The 20,279-nt window shown below is 41.6% G+C and overlaps 1 protein-coding gene across 1 annotated transcript in view; it reads right to left on the bottom strand.

Annotated features, from left to right (window-relative positions):
- Positions 1-14,012, bottom strand: part of Emb (embigin) — a 47,828-nt gene extending 33,816 nt beyond the window's left edge. The window contains exon 1 of the mRNA XM_013018675.1: positions 13,666-14,012. Within this exon, the coding sequence (XP_012874129.1) occupies positions 13,666-13,786 (121 nt within the window). The 5' untranslated portion in view covers positions 13,787-14,012. The remainder of the gene's footprint in view (positions 1-13,665) is intronic.
- Between the last annotated feature and the right edge of the window lie 6,267 nt (positions 14,013-20,279).

The following is a 20,279-nucleotide window of genomic DNA, read 5'->3' as shown; positions in this document are numbered from 1 at the left end:
GAGGAGAGGGAGAAATTAAACTGTAGGTGCTGGGCACAGCAGGACAGAGAAAACAAAATGGCTGCACAAGTTGTGTTGTTGTTTGTTTTCTGACTACCCTCTTCCCCTTTCCTGGCACTTCCCTCCTCTTTAAAAAAAAAAAAAAACAAACAGGTTTGCATTTCTCCCTCTCTTCTTCCCCTCAAAGCTTTATTTTTGTTTTTATATTGCTTACTGTTCTCCTCTGACCTTAGGGTATCAAACTTTATCTCCTGCAAAAACTAACCCAATTCCACGGGATGAGTCATGGGGGAGGGAAAGCTTATTATTATCAACTTGGCTGCATTCTTCAAGCCTTCCACTCAATTTAAATTAAACTCATACATTCCTTACTGCACTCTAAAGAAAAATACTGTGCTCAGAAATTTGGGTGCAAGATTGGAATTCTAGACCTTTGCTTTGCAGTATTAAAAAAAATGTTATCAGGTGGACCCATTGCAACAATGAGATGTACAAGTTGTTATGTTGAAAAACGAACTTTGCAAAGGAGGAGGCAGCAATGCTTGATAAGAAATGTACTCATTATCTTGTCCATGTAATTGTAACCCCTCTGTATGGTATTTTCACAATAAAAAAAAATGTTTCCAAAGCTGATCCTCTTGGTTGTTTTGGTTTTACAGGTGGCTTTTCCAAAAACCAAAAGATGCGCGTAGCAAAATCTAATTCTCTACAAGGCTGTGCTTCAAATGTTCAGTCATTTCTAATATTGCTTTGGACACTGGCATGTGCTTTTTTTTGGGTCCAGTCATGGGCCTGAACTCTGGGCCTGGGCGCTGTCCCTCAGCTCTTCAGCTCAAGGCTAGCTCTAGGGACTTGAGCCACAGTGCCACTCTGGCTTTTTTTTCCTGCTTAGGTGGTGCTGAGGAATCGAACCCAGGGTAAGCACTCTACCACTGAGCCACCTTCCTAGCCCCTGGCATGTGCTTTTTTTTTTAATAGTGTCATCTTTAATAACACACTTAAAGCACTCCAGCCTCTGAAAGTGATTATATGTCTGAGTTTCTCATTGGACTATCCAGAACCGAAAACCTATTTTCTACCCACATACAATATTCATGTATACTCACTGTCACATCCTCTCTTCTCCCTCCAACACACTGCTAAAAAAGGTTCCCATCAACATTCTTATTCCTAATGAAAATGATTTTTCCCAGACCTGAGCATAGATCACTCAGAAACTGTATTAAAGAAAAATTATCTCAGGAAAGTCAAAGATGATGTCACTTGCTTATGACCAGATGAATGGGAAAGAAAGAGCTGTCTGTGAATTTTGTAAAACATTTAAATTTTGGTATCTTAAGGAAGAACTTCATTAGGATCCATTTTAGAAGTAAGAGACAAAAGGAATGTAAGCATACCTTGAACAAAAATGTAAACTAAGAAGTTAAAGGAATAGGGGGAAAAAATAGGGGATTCTACAGAATTCAAGAATACAGTAGGCATTGCATTTATTTTATTTTATTTATTTATTTAGCCGTAGTGAGGTTCAACCTCACATTAAATAGGTAAGCACTCTTCCACTTGAGCTATTTCCAGCCTCTTGTTCTTTTTTTTTTTCCAGGTAGGGTCTTACGCTTTTGCCTAGAACTTGCTGCCACTGCTAGCTCTTCTATTTCTGAGATTGGGTCTTGCTAACTTTTTTTCCCACCTTTAGAGGGCCTTGAACTGTAAAGATACTCCCTTCTCTGCCTTCCAAGTAGCGGAGATTACAGGCATGTACTACCGTGCCAGGTGTACATGGGTGTTTTTGCCACTATCTGTAAAAAAATGCTAGGTAGAAATTTTCCAGAAATAGTTAAGAAAGGGGTGATTATGATCATTTCAGGAATGCATATTAGTATGGTCAATGTTCAGGCAACATTCCTGAGCTGCATCTTTTTTCAAAAGAATGAGGCTTTTGGTGGAAGCTAGCCATTTCCAATTGTTAGTGCATATATTAAAAGCACAAGCAGACATGCTTGAGCCTGACGCCATCTTTACTTGCCCTAACCTCATATGCCCTTGAAAGCGTCAGCCTCCACCAGGCTCCACTTACCACTTAACAAGCAGGCCCCATGGGCAAAGAATCCTGTGTAATGATTGCTATTTTTGCTTTGGGATGAGATCCTTTCTGAGAGGCAATGTATACAAATAAATGCCGTCGTGGAAAAGTAGGGCAAAGTGGAGCTAGAATAGTCAAAGTGAAAAGCTCTTTGGTTGGACAAGGTGTTTTTTAATAAAAAAATAAAATAAAAACTGAGACTGAAAACCTCATTACTTTCAGTGGGAGGACAGCTGGCAGAAAGCTGACTTAGCTAACACTGACGTGTAAAAGAAATTGGCAGAAGATTCCAGCAGAGGTGGTTTGAATACTTCCCTGAAAGGATTAAGCTGAGTCACCAAAAAGAAAGATAAAATAGGAACACAGGGATTTTTTGTGTCCCAATCCAACTTCTGCCAGTGACTTGCTTACTTGGGGGTTTCACAATGGGATCCAGTGAGCTCAGCGCTTTCATGAGAACAAGTCTCCACCACAAACACTTCTATAATGCTGGGAGACTTGGAGCGCCCGAAAAGACCACCAGGGACCAAAGATCAATGCAAGCGGCAATGAGTCATTTATTGATGAGCTTGAGCACGGACCCCTCTGTGCATTGATGTCAGTGCAGACGAGAGGCCCCCAGCACAGGGTTACAGCACTTTTTATATGTTCTTTGGTAGGGGTAAGGCCTCAGTATGTATTGGCAACAAATCAATACACCACGCGGGAAATTTAAATCATAATTTTAGCGGATGATTGGCGCAATACAAAGCGGGAAAAGCTAATACAAAGCTAATAATCGGTCAGGCTAGAGGACTGTTGTGCTCTAAACTAATTGGACGGTACTTCTAGGGTGACTTAGGGGAAGTGGTTGCCAGATGCCACTATCTCTGATCCTGGGCCTGGGTGGGAGTGGTTGCCAAATGGCCACTATCTCTGATCCCAGGCCCGGGGGAAGTGGTTGCCAGATGGCCACTATCTCCGATCCCAGACCCGGGTGGGGAGGGGGGGTCTGGAATGAGTACTTTGTTATGTACTCCCTGCCGGAGGGTCATTAACTTCAGTTCCAGATCCAGGAGTGTCTGGGGCTCGAGAGGGGTAGAATAGCAACTGCATTCTAATACAAAATGGCAAATACAGGTCTATCTGGATATATAGATATAGATATAGATAGATATATAGATATATCTCGCTTCTCACTTCCAGGAAGGATGGACTAAGAAAGCTGTACATGTACTGAATCCTGATGCTAAGATTATACCCCACCCACCCTTTTCTTGACCATTTCTAAAAGTTTTGCATCTGGCATTCTCTTACAGATGCAAAAACAAAGGCAAAAACCACAAGAAAGTGTAACAATCAATGACTGTTCTAGAGGTAAGTAATGTTCTCCTCCTTCGTCCAGGGACATGGGGCATGACAGCTCTACACCCACCTTCTACCTGTGAGGGCTTCCTGAGAAATAGCATAACTGTCTCTACTTTTCTACATTTTTAGATATTTTTCACATGCATTTTGTAACAGACAACACTAGATGGGCTCACAATTTATGTCATTAACACTTTGAAAACAAATGGCATATATGTGCTGTAACAGCTACTAAAAATACTAAGAGAACATTTGAACTCACTTTACCTTAGGGCTTCCTTTAATTGAAGCAAATTTGGAGACAAGGAAAAAAGTTTGGTTGGACTTCATATATAAAATTTCATAAGCTAGGGCTGAGGCATAACTCACTGGTAAAGTGATGGCCTAGTATGTACAAGGTACTGGGTTTGACCCCTGAACACTGGAAAGAAAGAAGAAAGAAAGACAGAAAGACAGAACGACAGAAAGAAAGAAAGAAAGAAAGAGAGAGGGAAAGAAGGAACAAAAGAAAGAAAGGAAGGAAGGAAGGAAGGAAGGAAGGAAGGAAGGGAAGGGAGGGAGGGAGGGAGGGAGAAAGGGAGGGAGGGAGGAAGGGAGGGAGGGAGAAAGGGAAGGAGGGAAGGAGGAGGGAAAAAAAGAAAGAAAGAGGGAGAGAGAGGGAAGAAGGGAGGGAGGGAAAGAAATGGAGGGCTAGAAAAGGAAGAGAGGGAAAGAAGGGAGGAAAGAAGGAAAGCAGGAAGGAAGGATGGAAGGAAGGAGGGAAGGAGGAAGGCAGGGAGGGAGGCAGGGAGGGAGAGGAAGGGAGAGGAAGGGAGGGGAAGGGAGGAGAGGGAAGGAAAGAGGAAGAAAGAAGAAAAGAAAGAGATGAGCTGGAAACGTAGCTCAGTGGTAGAGTGCTTGCCTTGCATTCATGAGGCCCTAAGTTCAATTCCTCAGCACCACATAAGCAGAAAAAGACAGAAGTGGCACTGTGGCTCAAGTGGTAGATCACTAGCCTTGAGCTGAAGAGCTGAGGGACAGCGCCCAGGCCCAGAGTTCAAGCCTCATGACTGACCAAAAAAAAAAAAAAAAAAGGAGCAAAGAAAATATATAAGCTATTATTAAAATTAAAGTTATCATTCTTGGTATTCCATCAACATATTGGTTGCTTTCAATATTGCATACTGAAAATTAGTTAAATCTTCATCCTAACATTTTGATACCTAGCATTTTGAATTATACAAGACTCCATCAGAAAAACACAATTAAGGAATAGTGTAGATATACAGACTATTTAGAAAACAAAGGTTTGGAAATAAGAATAGATTTCTTCAAAAAGTCACCAGTGGCTCACACCTATAATCCTAGCTAGTCAGAAGGCTGAGATCTAAGGATTTGAATTCCAAGCAATCCCTGGTAAAGAAGTCCCCATAAGACTTGTATCTCCAATTAATCATTTAAAAACCAGAAATAGAGCTGTGGCTCAAAGTGGTAGAGCACTAGCCTTGAACAAAAAAGCTTAGGGACAGTACCTAGGTCCTGAGTTCAAGCCCCACAACTGACTAAAAAGAAATTTTTAAGCCATTTAAGCAATGATATGGCTTAGCTATAACTACCAAGCTTTAAAATATCTACTTACCAAATAAAGTTAATGCTTCTTATAAAACATATTTAGAGTTGTATTTCTGGGTCCTAAGATATATAGAACTTCTATCTCTTAGTTTGTAAACTGGATTAGAAAATTTCAAAGGAGAGAAAAGAAAAGGGAGGAAAGGTTGTTTTGAGTTCTGGACATTACAACCAGAAAGAATTTATCAAGAAAAGAGCAAAGAAAGTTTGTCAAGAAAATAAAAGTCTTGGGCTGGGAAGGTGGCTCAGTGGTAGAGCGCTTGCCTTGCATGCTTGAGGATTCCTCAGCCCCACATAAGCAAAAAGAAAAAAGCCAGAAGTGGCACTGTGGCTCAAGTGGTAGAGCGCTAGCCTTGAGCTGAAGAGCTGAGGGACAGCGTCCAAGCCCAGAGTTCAGGCCCCATGACCGGACCCCCCCCCCAAAAAAAAAGAAGAAGAAAATAAAAGTCTTTAATCCTGACATAACAATTTCTAAGTCAGCCTTTATAAGACAGAGACAGGTAACAGTCCAGATAAGAAACTGGTATTTGTTTACACAGAACAGAACCTATTGGACAAGATTAATTTAAAACAAACAACAAAAACAACAAAAGAAAAACAACTGGGTTCTGGTGACTCATGCCTGCAAGCCTAGCTACTCAGGAGACTAAAAGCCAAGGATCATGGTTTGAAGCTAGCCCAGGCAGAAAAGTCTGTGAGACCCTTATCTCTAATTAGCCACCAAAAAGCTGGAAATGAAGCTTTGGCTCAAGTGGTAGTTGAGTAAAAAAGCTTCCAGACCTCATCCAATCCCTAACTGCAAGCAAAATGTGTACTTTCATGTAATTATATAAAACATTTTTCATTAACAGTCCCCATAACAAAGAAATACCCATGCCAAGATGTCAATGAAGCCATAGTTGAAAAATCTTCATTTTGTTTTGTTTTTTGTCTTGTTTTGTTTTAGAGAAACCTTCATTTTGAATAGCTACATCATACACCCACTTCCCATCCTTTATTCTTCAATTTGGTGATTTCTGATCATCTTCAAATGGCCTTTTCATCCTATGCTCCTGCTCTCCATAGCCTAAGTACAAATATTTTAAAGCATGAAGACTTCACACCAATCATGACCAAAAACCAGCACCCTCTAGCCAGGTGACTGTTGGGGACTTGTTTTTAGGAAGAAAAACCTCACGTTGCATAGAGCATTGAAATCAGGAAATAAAGTTGTGGCTATTAGCTAGCTCACTGCTGTTGGCCAACTTACAAAAGCACTTCAGACTTTAAGATCAATCAAAATTCTCTTTCAGGTTCTCAGAACTGTGCAACTGGCTATAAAAAAGATTCTGATGTATCCCTGAGATTAGGGATACATTAGTTCTGATGACCTCAATAACTTTAAAAAATACAAGAAAAATACTAAGATTGCCTAAAATATTTTGTTAGGCTTGAATAACGATGATGTTTTATCATAATGTTGAAAGGATTTTTTCCCCTTCCACATCAATATACATGTGCTAACTTGTTTATTCTCAGAGTTCACCTTACCTTGTGAAATATTTAAGTGATTCTGCAAACAAATTATCCAACATCATACAATCTGCAGATTTAATCTAGAACACACATCCCCCGCATAGACAGTCTAGTTCTGGTTTAAGGACATACACTGCTTTGGAAAACAGTACAAAGAAGGTAAACCGAATGACCATCTCTTAACAACTGTTGCAGTTTGATGCCTTATGTTACATTAGGCTTTCTCAAAACCAACTGAACTTTTTGTTTCTCTTCAAATAGCCAGGAAAATGCAGAAGTTTCAAGAACAGAACATGTTTCTCTCTGAGCCAAGTGAGCGCTATATTACTGACCCGATGATACATTTTCTTCTAAGATATTACTGTATGCTTGCTACGAAGAAAATATGCTCTCACCATACCAAAACCACATTAAAATCAACAAGCTAGCATTTTTGCTACACCAGTACATCTCCACACCCAGCTCAGTCTCCCCACACCACCAGCTCTTCCCCTGCTACAGCAGTACATCTCCACACCCAGCTCAGTCTCCCCACACCACCAGCTCTTCCCCTGGGCCGACCTCCATCCTCCCACCTAGTACTATTTAGCAAAAGATCCAATTCAGAATCACACATTGACACAAACTCCCATGTCACTCTGGTGACTTTCACTCTGAACAGCTCCTGTCTCTCCTGATTCTCCTAACGTTGGCACATAGGAAAATCCAGGCGAGTTCTGTTGTAATATATTGTCAGATTTTAAGTAAACACCTTTGGCAGAAACATTGCAGAGGGCCTGCTGTCTCCTTATTGTGTCCTATCACACAGCACAGAAATAGAAGCTTCTGCATCATTCCTGGCTTTTCATTTTGCTTATTTGATTATAAAGCAGAGGGCCTCTGTCCATAATTGACTCACTATATTTATAAGAACTTTGTGGATGGTTTCTTTGAAACTACCTAATGCTTTGTGTCTCATTAAACATTTCACTGACTCATTTCACTCCTCCCTATCAGCTCATTAGCACTATTATTATTATTATATTATATTATTATATTATATTATTATGTTATTATTATATTATTTTATTATATTATATTATTATTATATTGCTATTATTATATTCCTAAGATAGGAAGATTCTAAGGTCAAGGCTACCCACCCTGGTCTATATGGCAAAACCCATCTCAAATAATAATAATAATAATAATAGTCATGCAGTAGTTTTCTGTAAGCTGATGTTCAATGTGTCCTAGATTTTTCAATTGGAACCCCTTCCCACTGGCTCCTTTAAACATGATTCATCATTCTTTAGGTTTGCTGACACAAATGTTCCAGACTTTTCCACTCCACCTCTAAAATCAGCCATTTCTCCAAGATGTCCCATTACAATTAATATGGTCCTTGAATACAAGATCTGGGTGCTGAATATACAAATTGTTTGGAGATCACTAATCCACATCAGTGGAACACATAGATAAAGCACATACAATAGTGAATAATATACACACATGTGTGTACATAATATGCATGACATGTTGCATATATTACCCATGCATTTCACAAACATAGGTTGGCATAGGTGAGAGAAATTTCATTTTATTTGTGTGTGTGTGTGTGTGTGAAAATACTGTACAGAGGAGTTACAATAACATGGGCAAGGTAATGAGTACATTTCTTATCAAGCATTGTTGTCTCCTCCTTTGTTTCCCCTTCCCATCTCCAACCACTCCCCCTCCTCCCCACCTCCCCCCTCCACCCCCATCCTACCCCCCACCCCCCACCTCCGTCAAAGTTGTAAAGTTCGTTTTTCGACATAACGACTTGTACATCTCATTGTTGTAATGGGTCCACTTGTATCTCTATTTAAACGGTTTGTTTTTGCCCTTCCCCTCCACAAATTATACCAACATCAAATACAGTGAAAGCAGGGGTTATACTGTGGGGGAGGGACATACAAAGCAACAAAGAAATCATCTTATAAATAGGTTAGAAACAATAGCAAGCAAGAAAAACCACTTGAGTCCTTATCTTGGAGTTCATTTCACCTAACATCAACGTATCTGACCTTTTCTGCTTGACTCAGACATATACTAGTTATTTCAAATAAGGGAAACCATGGGACCTATGTTACTTTGGGCCTGGCTTACTTCACTTAATATAATTTTTTCCAAGTCTTTCCATTTCCTAACAAATGGGGCAATGTCATTCTTTCTGATGGAGGCACAGAATTCCATTGTGTATATATACCACATTTTCTTGATCCATTCATCTACTGAGGGGCATTGGGTTGGTTCCATATCTTAGCTATGGTAAATAATGCTGCAATAAACATGGTTGTGCTGGTAGCTTTAGGATGATCTTGTTTGTGATCATTTGGGTAAATGCCCAAAGTAGGATTGCTGGGTCATAGGAGAGCTCTATGTGGAGTCTAGATTTTATAATCATGAATTCACAGCAATGGTTCTGGCACAAGTCAGTATCACAGAACTCTTTCTACTTTTCCCCATTATTATTTCCTTCTCTGTAGCATAATTCTATTAATTTGATCAGTTTCCTTATACAGAATTAATCTCCCACAAAAGTCTCACAGTCGTCTTCCTCACCACTGAAGCTCCATCTCCTGTGCTGGTTGGCCCCTCTTGCTTGCTTTTCAAAGCACTCATGCCTGTGTGGGGACCACATAGTGGATGTCTAGCTGCTCCTACACAGGAATGAATGCTGGTCCTCTTGCTTAGCTCTGAGTTCCTGTGCAAATCATCCTTTGGCAGAAGCATCTTCATCACTGGGCTCAGGGTCTATCATGCCACCCTGAGCTGCCCTCCTCCTGGATGCCTTCCTCACCAGCATCTGGATGCCTCTGGCTTCACCCTTCAGGTAAGAAACCTCCCAGCTCCTGCTTCCCTAGTGTCTTATAGAAACTATTCAGGCAGGGAAAGATGGGAAGGAAAAGGAGGGTCAGGAAGACAAAGAGCCAGTTGAACTAACAAATGCTTCACACTGCAAATGCCTTAAAGATACAAACAGCTAGTGCCACTGGATACCTATGGCTCATGACTGTAATCCTCACTACTCAGGAGACTGAGATCTGAGGATCATAGTTTGAAACCGCCCCAGGCAGAACAGTCCTTGAGACTCTTATTTCCGATTAGTCACCAAAAAGCCAGAAGTGCAGCAGTGATTCAAATGATTGAGCACTAGCCTTGAGCTAAAAAGCTCAGAGACAGCACCTAAGACTTGAGTTCAAGTCCCAGAACAGGCATGCGTGCACGCATGCACGCACGCACACGCGCACGTGCGCGCGCGCACACACACACACACACAATCCTTAGTGTCTTCTACTGAGACGGAGACTAACAGTGTCACTAATGTAGGCACTCAATAACATTCTTTCCAACAACTATTTATTACTAGGCAGTTTCTGTTGGAAACTGGTGTAGAGAGAACAACAATAATCACAGAAGCAAACAAGCCATGTTCACTGGACAGTAAGGTGTTGATTTAGAATCTCAGACATTTTCAACTATTCCAATTTGTTCCAATAGTGCAAAAAATAATGCTGAAAGAATCCCATTTGTGTACTAACAAGCCATGTTCACCGGACAGTAAGGTGTTGATTTAGAATCTCAGACATTTTCAACTATTCCAATTTGTTTCAATAGTGCAAAAAATGATGCTGAAATTTGTGTACTATTTCTCCTATTTAATTCTCCTATTTCTCTTATTTAATTGAAAAAGCCTTAGATGAGTCAAGGAGAATTCTTGCGCCTAAATTTAGGCTAGGATTCTGTCAGCATGTCCTTCAGATCAAAGGGAACATTTAGCTTCAAAAGTTGCAAATATTCCTAGCCATGCCAAGTTATTTCAAAGATAAGCAACCACTATGTTTAAAAAAAAAAAAAAAAACAGACTTAGGAGTCAGACTGACCAATGCTTAGTTTCCTGCTCTACTGTGAAATAACATACAGCTACTTGGGCAGCTCTTTTTTTTTTGGCGGTTGTGGGGCTTGAACTCTGGGCCTGGGTGCTGTCCCTCAGCTCTTCAGCTCAAGGCGAGCGCTCTACCACTTGAGCTACAGCGCCACTTCCGGTTTTCTGGTGGTTTATTGGAGATAGGAGTCTCACGGTCTCTCCTGCCCGGGCTGGCTTTGAACTGCGATCCTCAGATCTCAGCCTCCTGAGTAGCTAGGATTACAGGCGTGAGCCACCGGCGCCCGGCTTACTTGGGCAGTTCTTTAACCTGGCCCCTAATTTTCTCATTTGAAAGCCAAGGATAACAAAATTGCTTTCATCAGGCTATAAGTTACACAATGCAGGTCCTGACACACTGTTGTTCTACAGCAAACACAATAACATATACCCATTTTTATTATTGATTTTTGGCCCCAAAGTTTTAGTTTAACATAATACTTATCTCCAAAGAGTTCAAAGCATCTACATAAAACCCATACAGGAGTAGGGTAACGATGGGGGAGGATTCTGGTTCAGGGCCCTCTAGCCAAACTAGTGAGACTCTATCTCAAAAAACCAATGCAGATAATATTACACACTTGTAATCCCAGCTTTATAGGAGATAGTCATAGGAGGTTCACAATCCTAGGTCCTCTACTTCAAAAACAAACTAAAGTAAAAGGGGTGAAGGGTATAGTTCAAGGGGCAGAGCCCTTGCCCACTAAGCTTGCAACCTTAGTACCACCAATAAATGCAGCAAAATTTCCATTACCTTGTAGCAAACAACAAACTGAACCTCATACAACTCAAAACAGACTCTAGAAAACAAGTTGTAATTTCCTGTCCATTTATAATTCTAGCCTGAAATTAGACGCTAACTTCATACCTTTCACATGTCATATTTTATAACTTGAACCCAAGTAATGCTAAGAGGACATGACTTAAACCATGCATAAACTTTACACTCTCCCATGCATGACATGTATTTACACCTACATTTATTCCATGGGTTTTTTTGTGGGTTGTTGTGGGGTTTTTTGCCTTTCGAAGAAGCCACCTGTGGATTATTACACCTAATGCCAAAAGAATAAGTACCTAACAGTGCATTATCTAAGCCAAGTCATTTTAAGGAAGTGATTTTCAACCTACTTTGACTCACATGGTAAGTTTTGAAAATTAGTAATGTACAGCCAGGCACTGGAAACTCATGTAGGAGGCTGACTGGAAGGATTGTGGTTTGAGGCCAGTCCACACAGAAAAATTTATGAAACTAGTTCTCAACAGGGATGATATAGTATGCACCCATTATACCAGCTACAACTTGCAGAGTAACATAGAAAGATCTCGCCCAGGTGCATTCTGGAACACAAAGCAAGGCCCTCACAATCAGAGCTGGAGGCGTGGCTGAGAGGTAGGAGGGTAAGCATGCTTTTTATAACTTATGTATGCTAATAAACTTCTTCAAAAGAAATCCAACAAAAAGAAAAGAAAACGTACTTAATGTCCTGGCATCCATGGATCCCAGGCGAACAAATCAATCTTTTTGACGACAGGATTCAAGTATCCCTATCTTTAAAGCTCTCTCACAATTCTGGTAAGAATTCTCTCCATGTAGAAAACCAAACTTCTATGACTAAGCCAGAATGTACTGACTCTGAAAACAACAGTTCAGGGCTGGAGCTGGAGTCATGGAGCACTTGCCTCTCATGCCAAAGGGATGGAGGGAGGGAGCAAGTAAATAAGTAATATTGAGAAGTGAATCATGTATGAGAGAGCCAGTGATAGAAATACAGGAATACCCAGAAAGTAGAAAATGATTTATGAAGAGTATGATGGACAGGAGATGTGGAATAGAAAGATGGGGAGATCCAAGCGATCCAGAAGGTTTTGTCCAAGTTACTTCACAATGACTCCTTTTAAATGGTATGTATAAAACATGAAGTACTGTTTCTTATCTTTTTTTCCATACGGTATGTTCACTCTACAAGTTAAACGCTCATGAAAAGAGCGTCCCATAAAAGGTTGAAAACCAAGCCAAATGGTAGTTGCTGACACTTGTAATCCTGGCTATTCAGGAGGCTGCAATATGAGGATCATGGTTCCAAGCCAGCCAGGACTGGAAAGTCTGTGAGACTCTATGCTCAATTAACCACCAGAAAACCAGAAGTGGCACTGTGGCTCAAAGTGGCAGAGCACTAGCCTTGAACAAAAAAGCTCAGGCCCGAAGTTCAAGCCCCGGGACCAATCTCCCCCCCCCCAAAAAAAAGACTAATAACTTTAGTTCCTGGTGGCTAGTCTCTACCAGTTTGAGAGAGAGGTATCCCATTATCCTTCCTAGATGCTAACACTTAAGAGATTTGTGTATACAGGAAAGCAGGTCAAACGGATTAGCTCTGACACAAAAAGCTGCCAAATATGTCAGGCAAAAATGCCAAAAATGGCAAAAAGGAAGGGAGGAAGGAAGGAAGGAAGGAAGGAAGGAAGGAAGGAAGGAAGGAAGGAAGGGACTGAAACAGGGCTTGATACTCTTCGTACTTAAATCCCTCTGTCAAAGTTTTATAAGCAAGCAACAAAACAAACAAAAAACAACTTTATTTTCAAAGATCAAGGTGTGTCCAAATAAGACATAGATACACAAGTCATCAGTTGGTCAAGCTTTGCTTAGTTGATTGGTTGGGTCTGGTGCTTTTTCCACTCACCTCTTTAAAAGAAAAAAAAAAAATCCTCAAAGCCAGGCACTGGCCAGGAGGAAGCAAGGTGATATTTGAGCCTTATGGTCCACTCCAGCCAAGGGAGTTGGCCCTGGGGAATGTGACTTCGACGCCTGCCACATTAGCAAAGTCCCGGAGGCCACCTCAAAGCTCTAACAACCCTCAAAAAACCTGACCCTGTCCTACAACCAGCGCCCCCACCTTGCCCGGCCCTGGTCACCCGCCCCCCCTCCTCGGAGCAGCGCAGTCCACGGATCCCCAGATCCCCTCCACGGGTAACCTACGCCCAGCCAATAAGAGGCCTCGGCCGCGGCTCCCTGTCCGCCAGCATCCCGGCGCCAGGCGCCACCACCCGGGTCCGGGCGCCTGCGATCCCCCGCCCCCCCCCCGCACGCGCGGGGATCGACCGGGCAGCGCGCGCCCCTTCGAGGCAGCCAGAACGCTCCCCAGCCCGGATCCGGCACACCACACACCTGCGGGGTCCCCCCAGCTGGGGCGCGTCGCAGCCTGGAGGAAGAGGAGGAGGAGGAGGAGGCGCCCGGCGGGCGGCGCACGGGTCGTTCCGGGACCCCAGAGGCCGGTGAACGCGTGCATGGCGCCTGCAAGGTCGCCTGTCGTCCCGGTGGAGGTGGCGGCTCCCCGGCTCGTCCCCCGTCGGCGTCAGGAGTCCCCGGGCGCAGTGACTGGTAACCCGGAGCCCAGGGCTGATCCCGGGGACCAAGCTTTAAAGGGAAGGAGAAATGGGAGGGGCCGGGCCGCGCTGACCTCCTCCCCGACGACGCGCTCCACGCACCCCTGGCCGGCCCTGCATTGCGCCCGTCCCCCCCCCCGCCCCCCATCAATTATGCAGCCCGCAGCCGGCTGCAGGCGCGCCGGATGTGCGGTGCCACCTCCGCGCCGCATCCTCTCCAGCCTCCGCCCTCCCAGCGTGCCCTGGCTGGGGAGGGAGCGACGCCGGCCAGGTGATGTCTAGCCCGTCTCCTGGGAGATGGGGAGACTGCTCCGCGCAGACTGCTGGCTGCATCCTTTAGGCCAGGCTTCCCTTAACTCGCGTTGGCGGGACAGGTGAGAGGAAGAGGACTCTTCTCCCCGGGCGGTTTTTTTTTTTGTTTTGTTTTGTTTGGACTTCTGTATGAAATTGCATTCTTTTTGTGCGACTGGAAGACGCGATCCGGCTGCCCTGCATCTTTACACCCAACCTCTCTTAGCTCTGCCAACTAATCAGCATGGCCTCTTCTCTAGTCTCTGAAGGTTTAATTGGTTCTCTCCAGATGAAGGCTTCTGGGTCCCAAGGCCCCAAAGTGTATCTGTTTTTATTTCCCTTTTGTAAGAGTGTTCCAGCAGCCAACAAGAACTCAAGAAAGCAAAAACAAAACCTGCCTAAAGGAAACACTGTATAAACTTCACAACGATCCCACTAAAATATAATGCAACCATTACAAACCATTGCTTTATTGGAGAAGGACTCTAAGATTATTATGTAACTGAGGGGTAAGATTTCATGATGCTTAGGATGTTTCAACACATTGAAAGTGTTTTGTTTTGAGACAGCCTTTGGGTATCTAGTTCAGGCTGCCCTCAGACCCCCAAGCTCGGGCAGTCGACTTGCCTTAGCACCCAAATCACCCTGACTAGACACCATATTTTAGTGTGATTTTTATTTTGAAGTACTTCTCCTCCCTTTACTCTTTAAAGGTCAGCCTTGATATTTATAATTTAAAAACAGATCAGTGGAAGAGGAGAGAGGAGGGGAAGAAAGAGGAGAGGAGATTTTGCAGAATAAACTTTTCTTTTTTTAAATTAGTATGTACACTTAAAATATTCTTGTTTCCTCATAGCTCCCATGGTTTCCCTTATTTGCAATATCTAGTATATGTCTGAGTCAAGCAGAAAAGGTCAGATAAGGCGATGTTAGGGACATGAACCCTAAGATATGTATTCAAATGTTTTTTTTTCTTTCTTGCGATTGTTTCTAACACATTTATAAGATTATAACTTTGTTGCTTTGTATGTCCCTCCCTGCTTTCACTGTATTTGATGTTGGTATAATTTGTGGAGGGGAAGGGCAAAAACAAACCGTTTAAATAGGGATACAGGTGGACCCATTACAACAATGATGTACAAGTCTTATCAAAAAACGAACTTTACAACTTTGGGGGGGGGAGATTGGGTAGGAGGGCGGAGGGAGGATGAGAAGGGATGGGAAGGGGAAACAAAGGAGGAGGCAACAATGCTTGATAAGAAATGTACTCGTTATCTTGCTCATGTAATTGTAACCCCTCTGTACAGTATTTTCACAAGAAAAAAGAAAAAATATTCTTTTTTCCAGATAAATAATATATGGGCAAAAGTTTGGGTGAAAATATAGATTATATAAATTTGTATTTAAAATATATGTGAGACAGAATTTATCCAGCAACAGTAAGTATAGACCACATGCCAGGCACTGTATTCAAAATAGGCTGCAGAAACAGTAAGGATGATAATGAACCTAGAGATCTGCTTGTGAATAGCTCAAAAAACACTCACTTACAGTGATTTAAGCATTCTGAACGGAACCTTTGGCGGCTCCCATTAAAAGCAGCAGCCCAGAGAACACACAGTCACATTCAGTGCAAGTTTTATTATCAGCAGAGGGCTTACAGGCTAGCTCTCTCAGGATAGAGAGTAGCAGCCTCTCCTTGGGCAAGGGAGTGATTTATATTATCTGAGATGAAGGCAGGCTGGGAGCAGGAAACAGAATATCCTATATCTGTTACATAGCCAGGGCAGGACATCTTGCATGGTCATGGAGAAATAGCGTGGAGCAGGACATGCTGACTGCTGATGCACCTGGAGCTAGGAGTAAGTCCAGTTTGGGTGGGAGTGGGCAACTGTGGCTGGGCTTGGCCTGTGGATGACCTGGGATGGAGGTTATCAAACCAAAATAGGGGTGAGCATGCTAGCACCCATGACCTGTCCCTATCTTGCTGTCCTGCATCCTCTGTGTGCCAACTGCAATCATTTCCTATACCTTGGGAGAATGTTACCATAAGCATTGCTCAGAACAAACAACTCTAAGCTTTTCTAACTAGCCTGATAAAATCATTAATCTGAAGTGCACCCTTTTAAATGAGTTGACCTGGCTTAAAGAAAAATTATCATTCCAGTTGAATCAGCCTGTTTATGAAGAGGAAAAGGTGACTTATCCAATTTGAGACTCATTCTTGCTGTTCTTCCCGTTCTTGGAGAAAAGCAGTTGAGGAAGAAAGATCATTTCTTTGGGGTTTGAACTCAAGGTCTCAGGCCTGCCAGGCAGGCAGTTGTTTTATCTTTGTGCCACATCCTCTGTCCTACAAGTCTTGTTTGGCTAAGTTTTTGAAATGTCTTTTCACTATTAATACAGTCATAATTATTTGATATATTTTAGCTCTATCTCTATTCCACTTTCTAAAATGTTTCCTATTGAATTAAAACTAGCATTTTCCCCATACAGCTTTTTTTTTTCTGACTTTACTATTTCAATTTGTCTTCTCTCTGCTTGGTGGACTAAGAGGGAAAGAGCGTCCAAAATCTCGTTTTTGGCTGGTTGACTCATGTAAGAGACAACTTGAAAGATGCTTTTGTTGGGTCTGGGATTAAAAGCTTGGCACCCAGTCCAAGCACACACATACACACACTTTGAATCTCTGACTTTTGATCTCTGCCATCCTGTGGTTGCATTGCAATCACCTTAGGCTGCAAGAAAAAAACATATCACAGATAAACATCTTGTGACAAAAGGTAAACTGCCCCTTAGATCAGCAATGCTGACTTTTTATTTTATGAATAAAAGACAAAACTGCCCACAAAGAAGAAAACAACCAAAAGCTACAGACTACCTACCTACCTTCCGGACATCAGAGGCCAAGACTGAGATAATGGTCAGCCAGGCTACTCCTGTGACATGGGACTCTCCTCAGTTGTCTGTTTACCCTGATGCCAGTATTGGTACCACTGACACATCTTCAGGTGTTTCAAAATGCTGTCTTCCGGTGGCTGCCATGGAATAATTGTCTTTTGTACTTTATGTTTTTTGCTTTTCTTTTGTTCTTGTTTTTGTTTTTAATTTGGCATATAGGCTTGAGTTGGGTGGTCCTAACCTAGGACTCCTGCAGTTGGGGCCTGGGATCTAAAAAATGGATTTCACTGGCCCTACTGAATGAACAATAGTAACAATGTGTTGTTTTTGCCTACACATTAAAGTAACAGTGTGTGAGCTTCCTGAGCCAGACCACAAGAGCTTCCCCTTCCTGTCCCTTGAAGCCTCCCTCTTTGAGCACAGCTGCCAGGTAAATAGCACAGTGACCCTGAGACTCCCTTGCTGTGAGAAGCCCAAATTACAAGGAGGCCTCTGTTCAAATAACATTAGATCAAATTCAAAAGGAAATCTAAGAGTTTATTGTGCATACAAAAGAACAGTTTGTGAACTCAGCAGACTTCAGCCCCTTTGGCTCTCAGGAGATACAGTGCAGTCTATAAAGCACACATGAGGAAGTGCATTGGTCTTTATTGTGATTGGCTATTAAAAACATGCCTTCCTTTTATGGTGAGCAGAGATAAATAAGCTTTCTTGTCCATGATTGATCTGTTCAATCTTACACTTGTCCTGACTAGAAAGAAAAGCTGTTCCTGCAACAGGGCTACAGTTAGTAGGAGTAGAAGTAGACCCAGATTTTGACAATATGTTAATATCTTATTCTTCCTTTAGATCTCTCTTGCAATTTAACTGAGACAGTGACCATCCTTTAAGCCTCTTTCTGATTACGTGATTCTGTTATCATAGATATCAAAAAGTCTGAAATTAAAAAAAATTCAACAAGGTCTTACAAATATTCAAATCTATGGCTATTTTTTTGTTGTTTAATTCTGAGCAGGTCATTTGGTGTCTCAAAGATTGCAGACAAACAATGCTCCTCAGAGACCACATTGCCCAACAAATGTCATCAGTAAGACAGATAGATAATATCAAGAGTTTGAAGAACATACTAGACCAAATATCCCAAAGCCAAGATGTAATCAACACCTTCCTGATCAGAAAAGTATCTGTATCTGTTTTCTTAAATCTCTATGGTAGGAGGCATGCATGTTTTCCTCCATATTTTTCAATTAACACTCCTGTAGTCTGTTTCATCGATGGAAAAATAATGTAAAGGATTGAAAATAATTGGAGAGTCCTAACAGGAGGATTTTGCAATGCACACTTGCATCATTCTCAGGGTTTACTTCCCAAAGAGGAGGTTTCTCAACATTGTTTTTAGTCAGCTCATACAGTCGAGAAAAGTTGGAGACTAGGACCAGCAAGTCCAAATTCTTTGGACTTTTAAGATAAAAGCTTCTGAGTTGTCACAGGTCTAGGGTAAATTGGAATGGCATTAAATTTTACTTAAAGCAGTCATGCTCCTTTTGTAGATAATCTAAATAATGTTCGACTTCTAGTAAGAATTATAGTAAGAGGAAATGGTGCTGTGGCTCAAGCGGTAGAGCGCTCCCCTGGAGCTGAAGAGCGCAGGGACAGTGCCAAAGCCCAGAGTTCAAGCCCCAGGACTGACAAAAAAAAAAAAGAAAAGAAAAGAAAAAATTATACTAAATTATACTAAGATATCACTAAGTCTTAGGGTTCCCATAAACCAGTTGTTGTAACAATACATTGCAATACCTGAAGCTTTGAGAGACGAAGAACAAAGAAATAAATCATCTACAGGTTGAATTCAAGGAAGATTTATAGTACTGAGATTGTGGAGTTAAAATTATAAAAACTACAAGGGATCATCAGTTGCTTCCTAAGGCATCACTATCCAAGCATAGTGCTCAGTTTTAAGTAAATGCTAAGCAATATCACAGTCTTTGTCCACAGGAGTATTAAATTTAGAAAACTAGTAATATACAACTTGATTGTGAACTGCTTGGATTCAGATGATACCACCGGATAGTATAACATTTAGATTCACTACCATAGAGAATCTTGAAATTGCAACTTCATTTATCTCTCTCAGGTCCTAGACAAAGCCCCACCCTTCTCCTTGAAAGGTAAGCTAGGCCTGATGGAAGGATTAGAGCATGGGATAATTAGGTCTTTTTTTAAAATAAGGTTTTTAATGAGTTTTTGGTTGTGAAAATACCATATAGAGAGGTTACAATCGCATGAGCAAGGAAATGAGTACATTTCTTATCAAGCATTGTTGCCTCTTCCTTTGTTTTTCCCCTACCATCCCTTCCCTTCCCTCCCATCTCCACAACTACACTCCCCTCCTCCATGCCTAAATTGTAAAGTTCGTTTTTCAACATAGTGTCTTGTACATCTCATTGTTGCAATGGGTCAACCTGTATCCCTATTTAAACAATTTGGTTTTTCCCTTCTGCTCCCCAAATTAGTTCCTTTTCATCAAAGTGAGTCCCTATATTGCTTTAGGTATCAGTAAATTGTTGAGGTAATTTAAGGAAAACTTAAGAAAGGTCAATCATAATTTCATGGGGTTGGTACTTTCAATCTTTCCTATATCTATAGAAAAGTAAGTCAATGGAGTGTTGGGAATTTTGGAAGGGTGTGTGTCTACACATTCATGGAACTTTATAGTTCCCTCGGGAAGGTAAATTTGGTCTTAGAGACCCACAATGTCTCATTGTCTGATAAATCACAGATCCCTAAGGTCATTTATTCCAAGGGGAATTTTACTTAGCTCCCTAGTAGAGTAACAAATGTCTATCAAGGAGATTCACAAGAGTCAGTTACATAATCAGAACAGTGTAATACTCAGAAAAAGACAAGAGTAATCGTCATGAATTATAATAAAGAATAGAATTGAAATTGCTACTGAAATACTTTTATTATTCCACCAATATTCTTTTAATGAGTCACAATGAAATTTAAAGGGAAAAATTCTGCATTTATTTTTAAGTTTAATTTCTCCTTGTTGATTTAACTGAATATTAGAAGAAGGTTACCAGGTAATTTCTGATAGCCCCATCAAGATAGAGCTGTTTAGAAGTTGAGGCAACTTTATTTCCTTCTTATTCTATAACAAAAGGCAATCTATTTTTCCTCCCCAGCCAAGACCTCTGCAACTGT

The sequence above is a fragment of the Dipodomys ordii genome, unplaced genomic scaffold (genome assembly GCF_000151885.1).
Source record: "Dipodomys ordii isolate 6190 unplaced genomic scaffold, Dord_2.0 Scaffold41, whole genome shotgun sequence".
NCBI classification, from domain to species: Eukaryota; Metazoa; Chordata; class Mammalia; order Rodentia; family Heteromyidae; genus Dipodomys; species Dipodomys ordii.
Note: the sequence above shows the minus strand (reverse complement) of the source record. Positions and strands in the feature narration are given on the sequence as shown.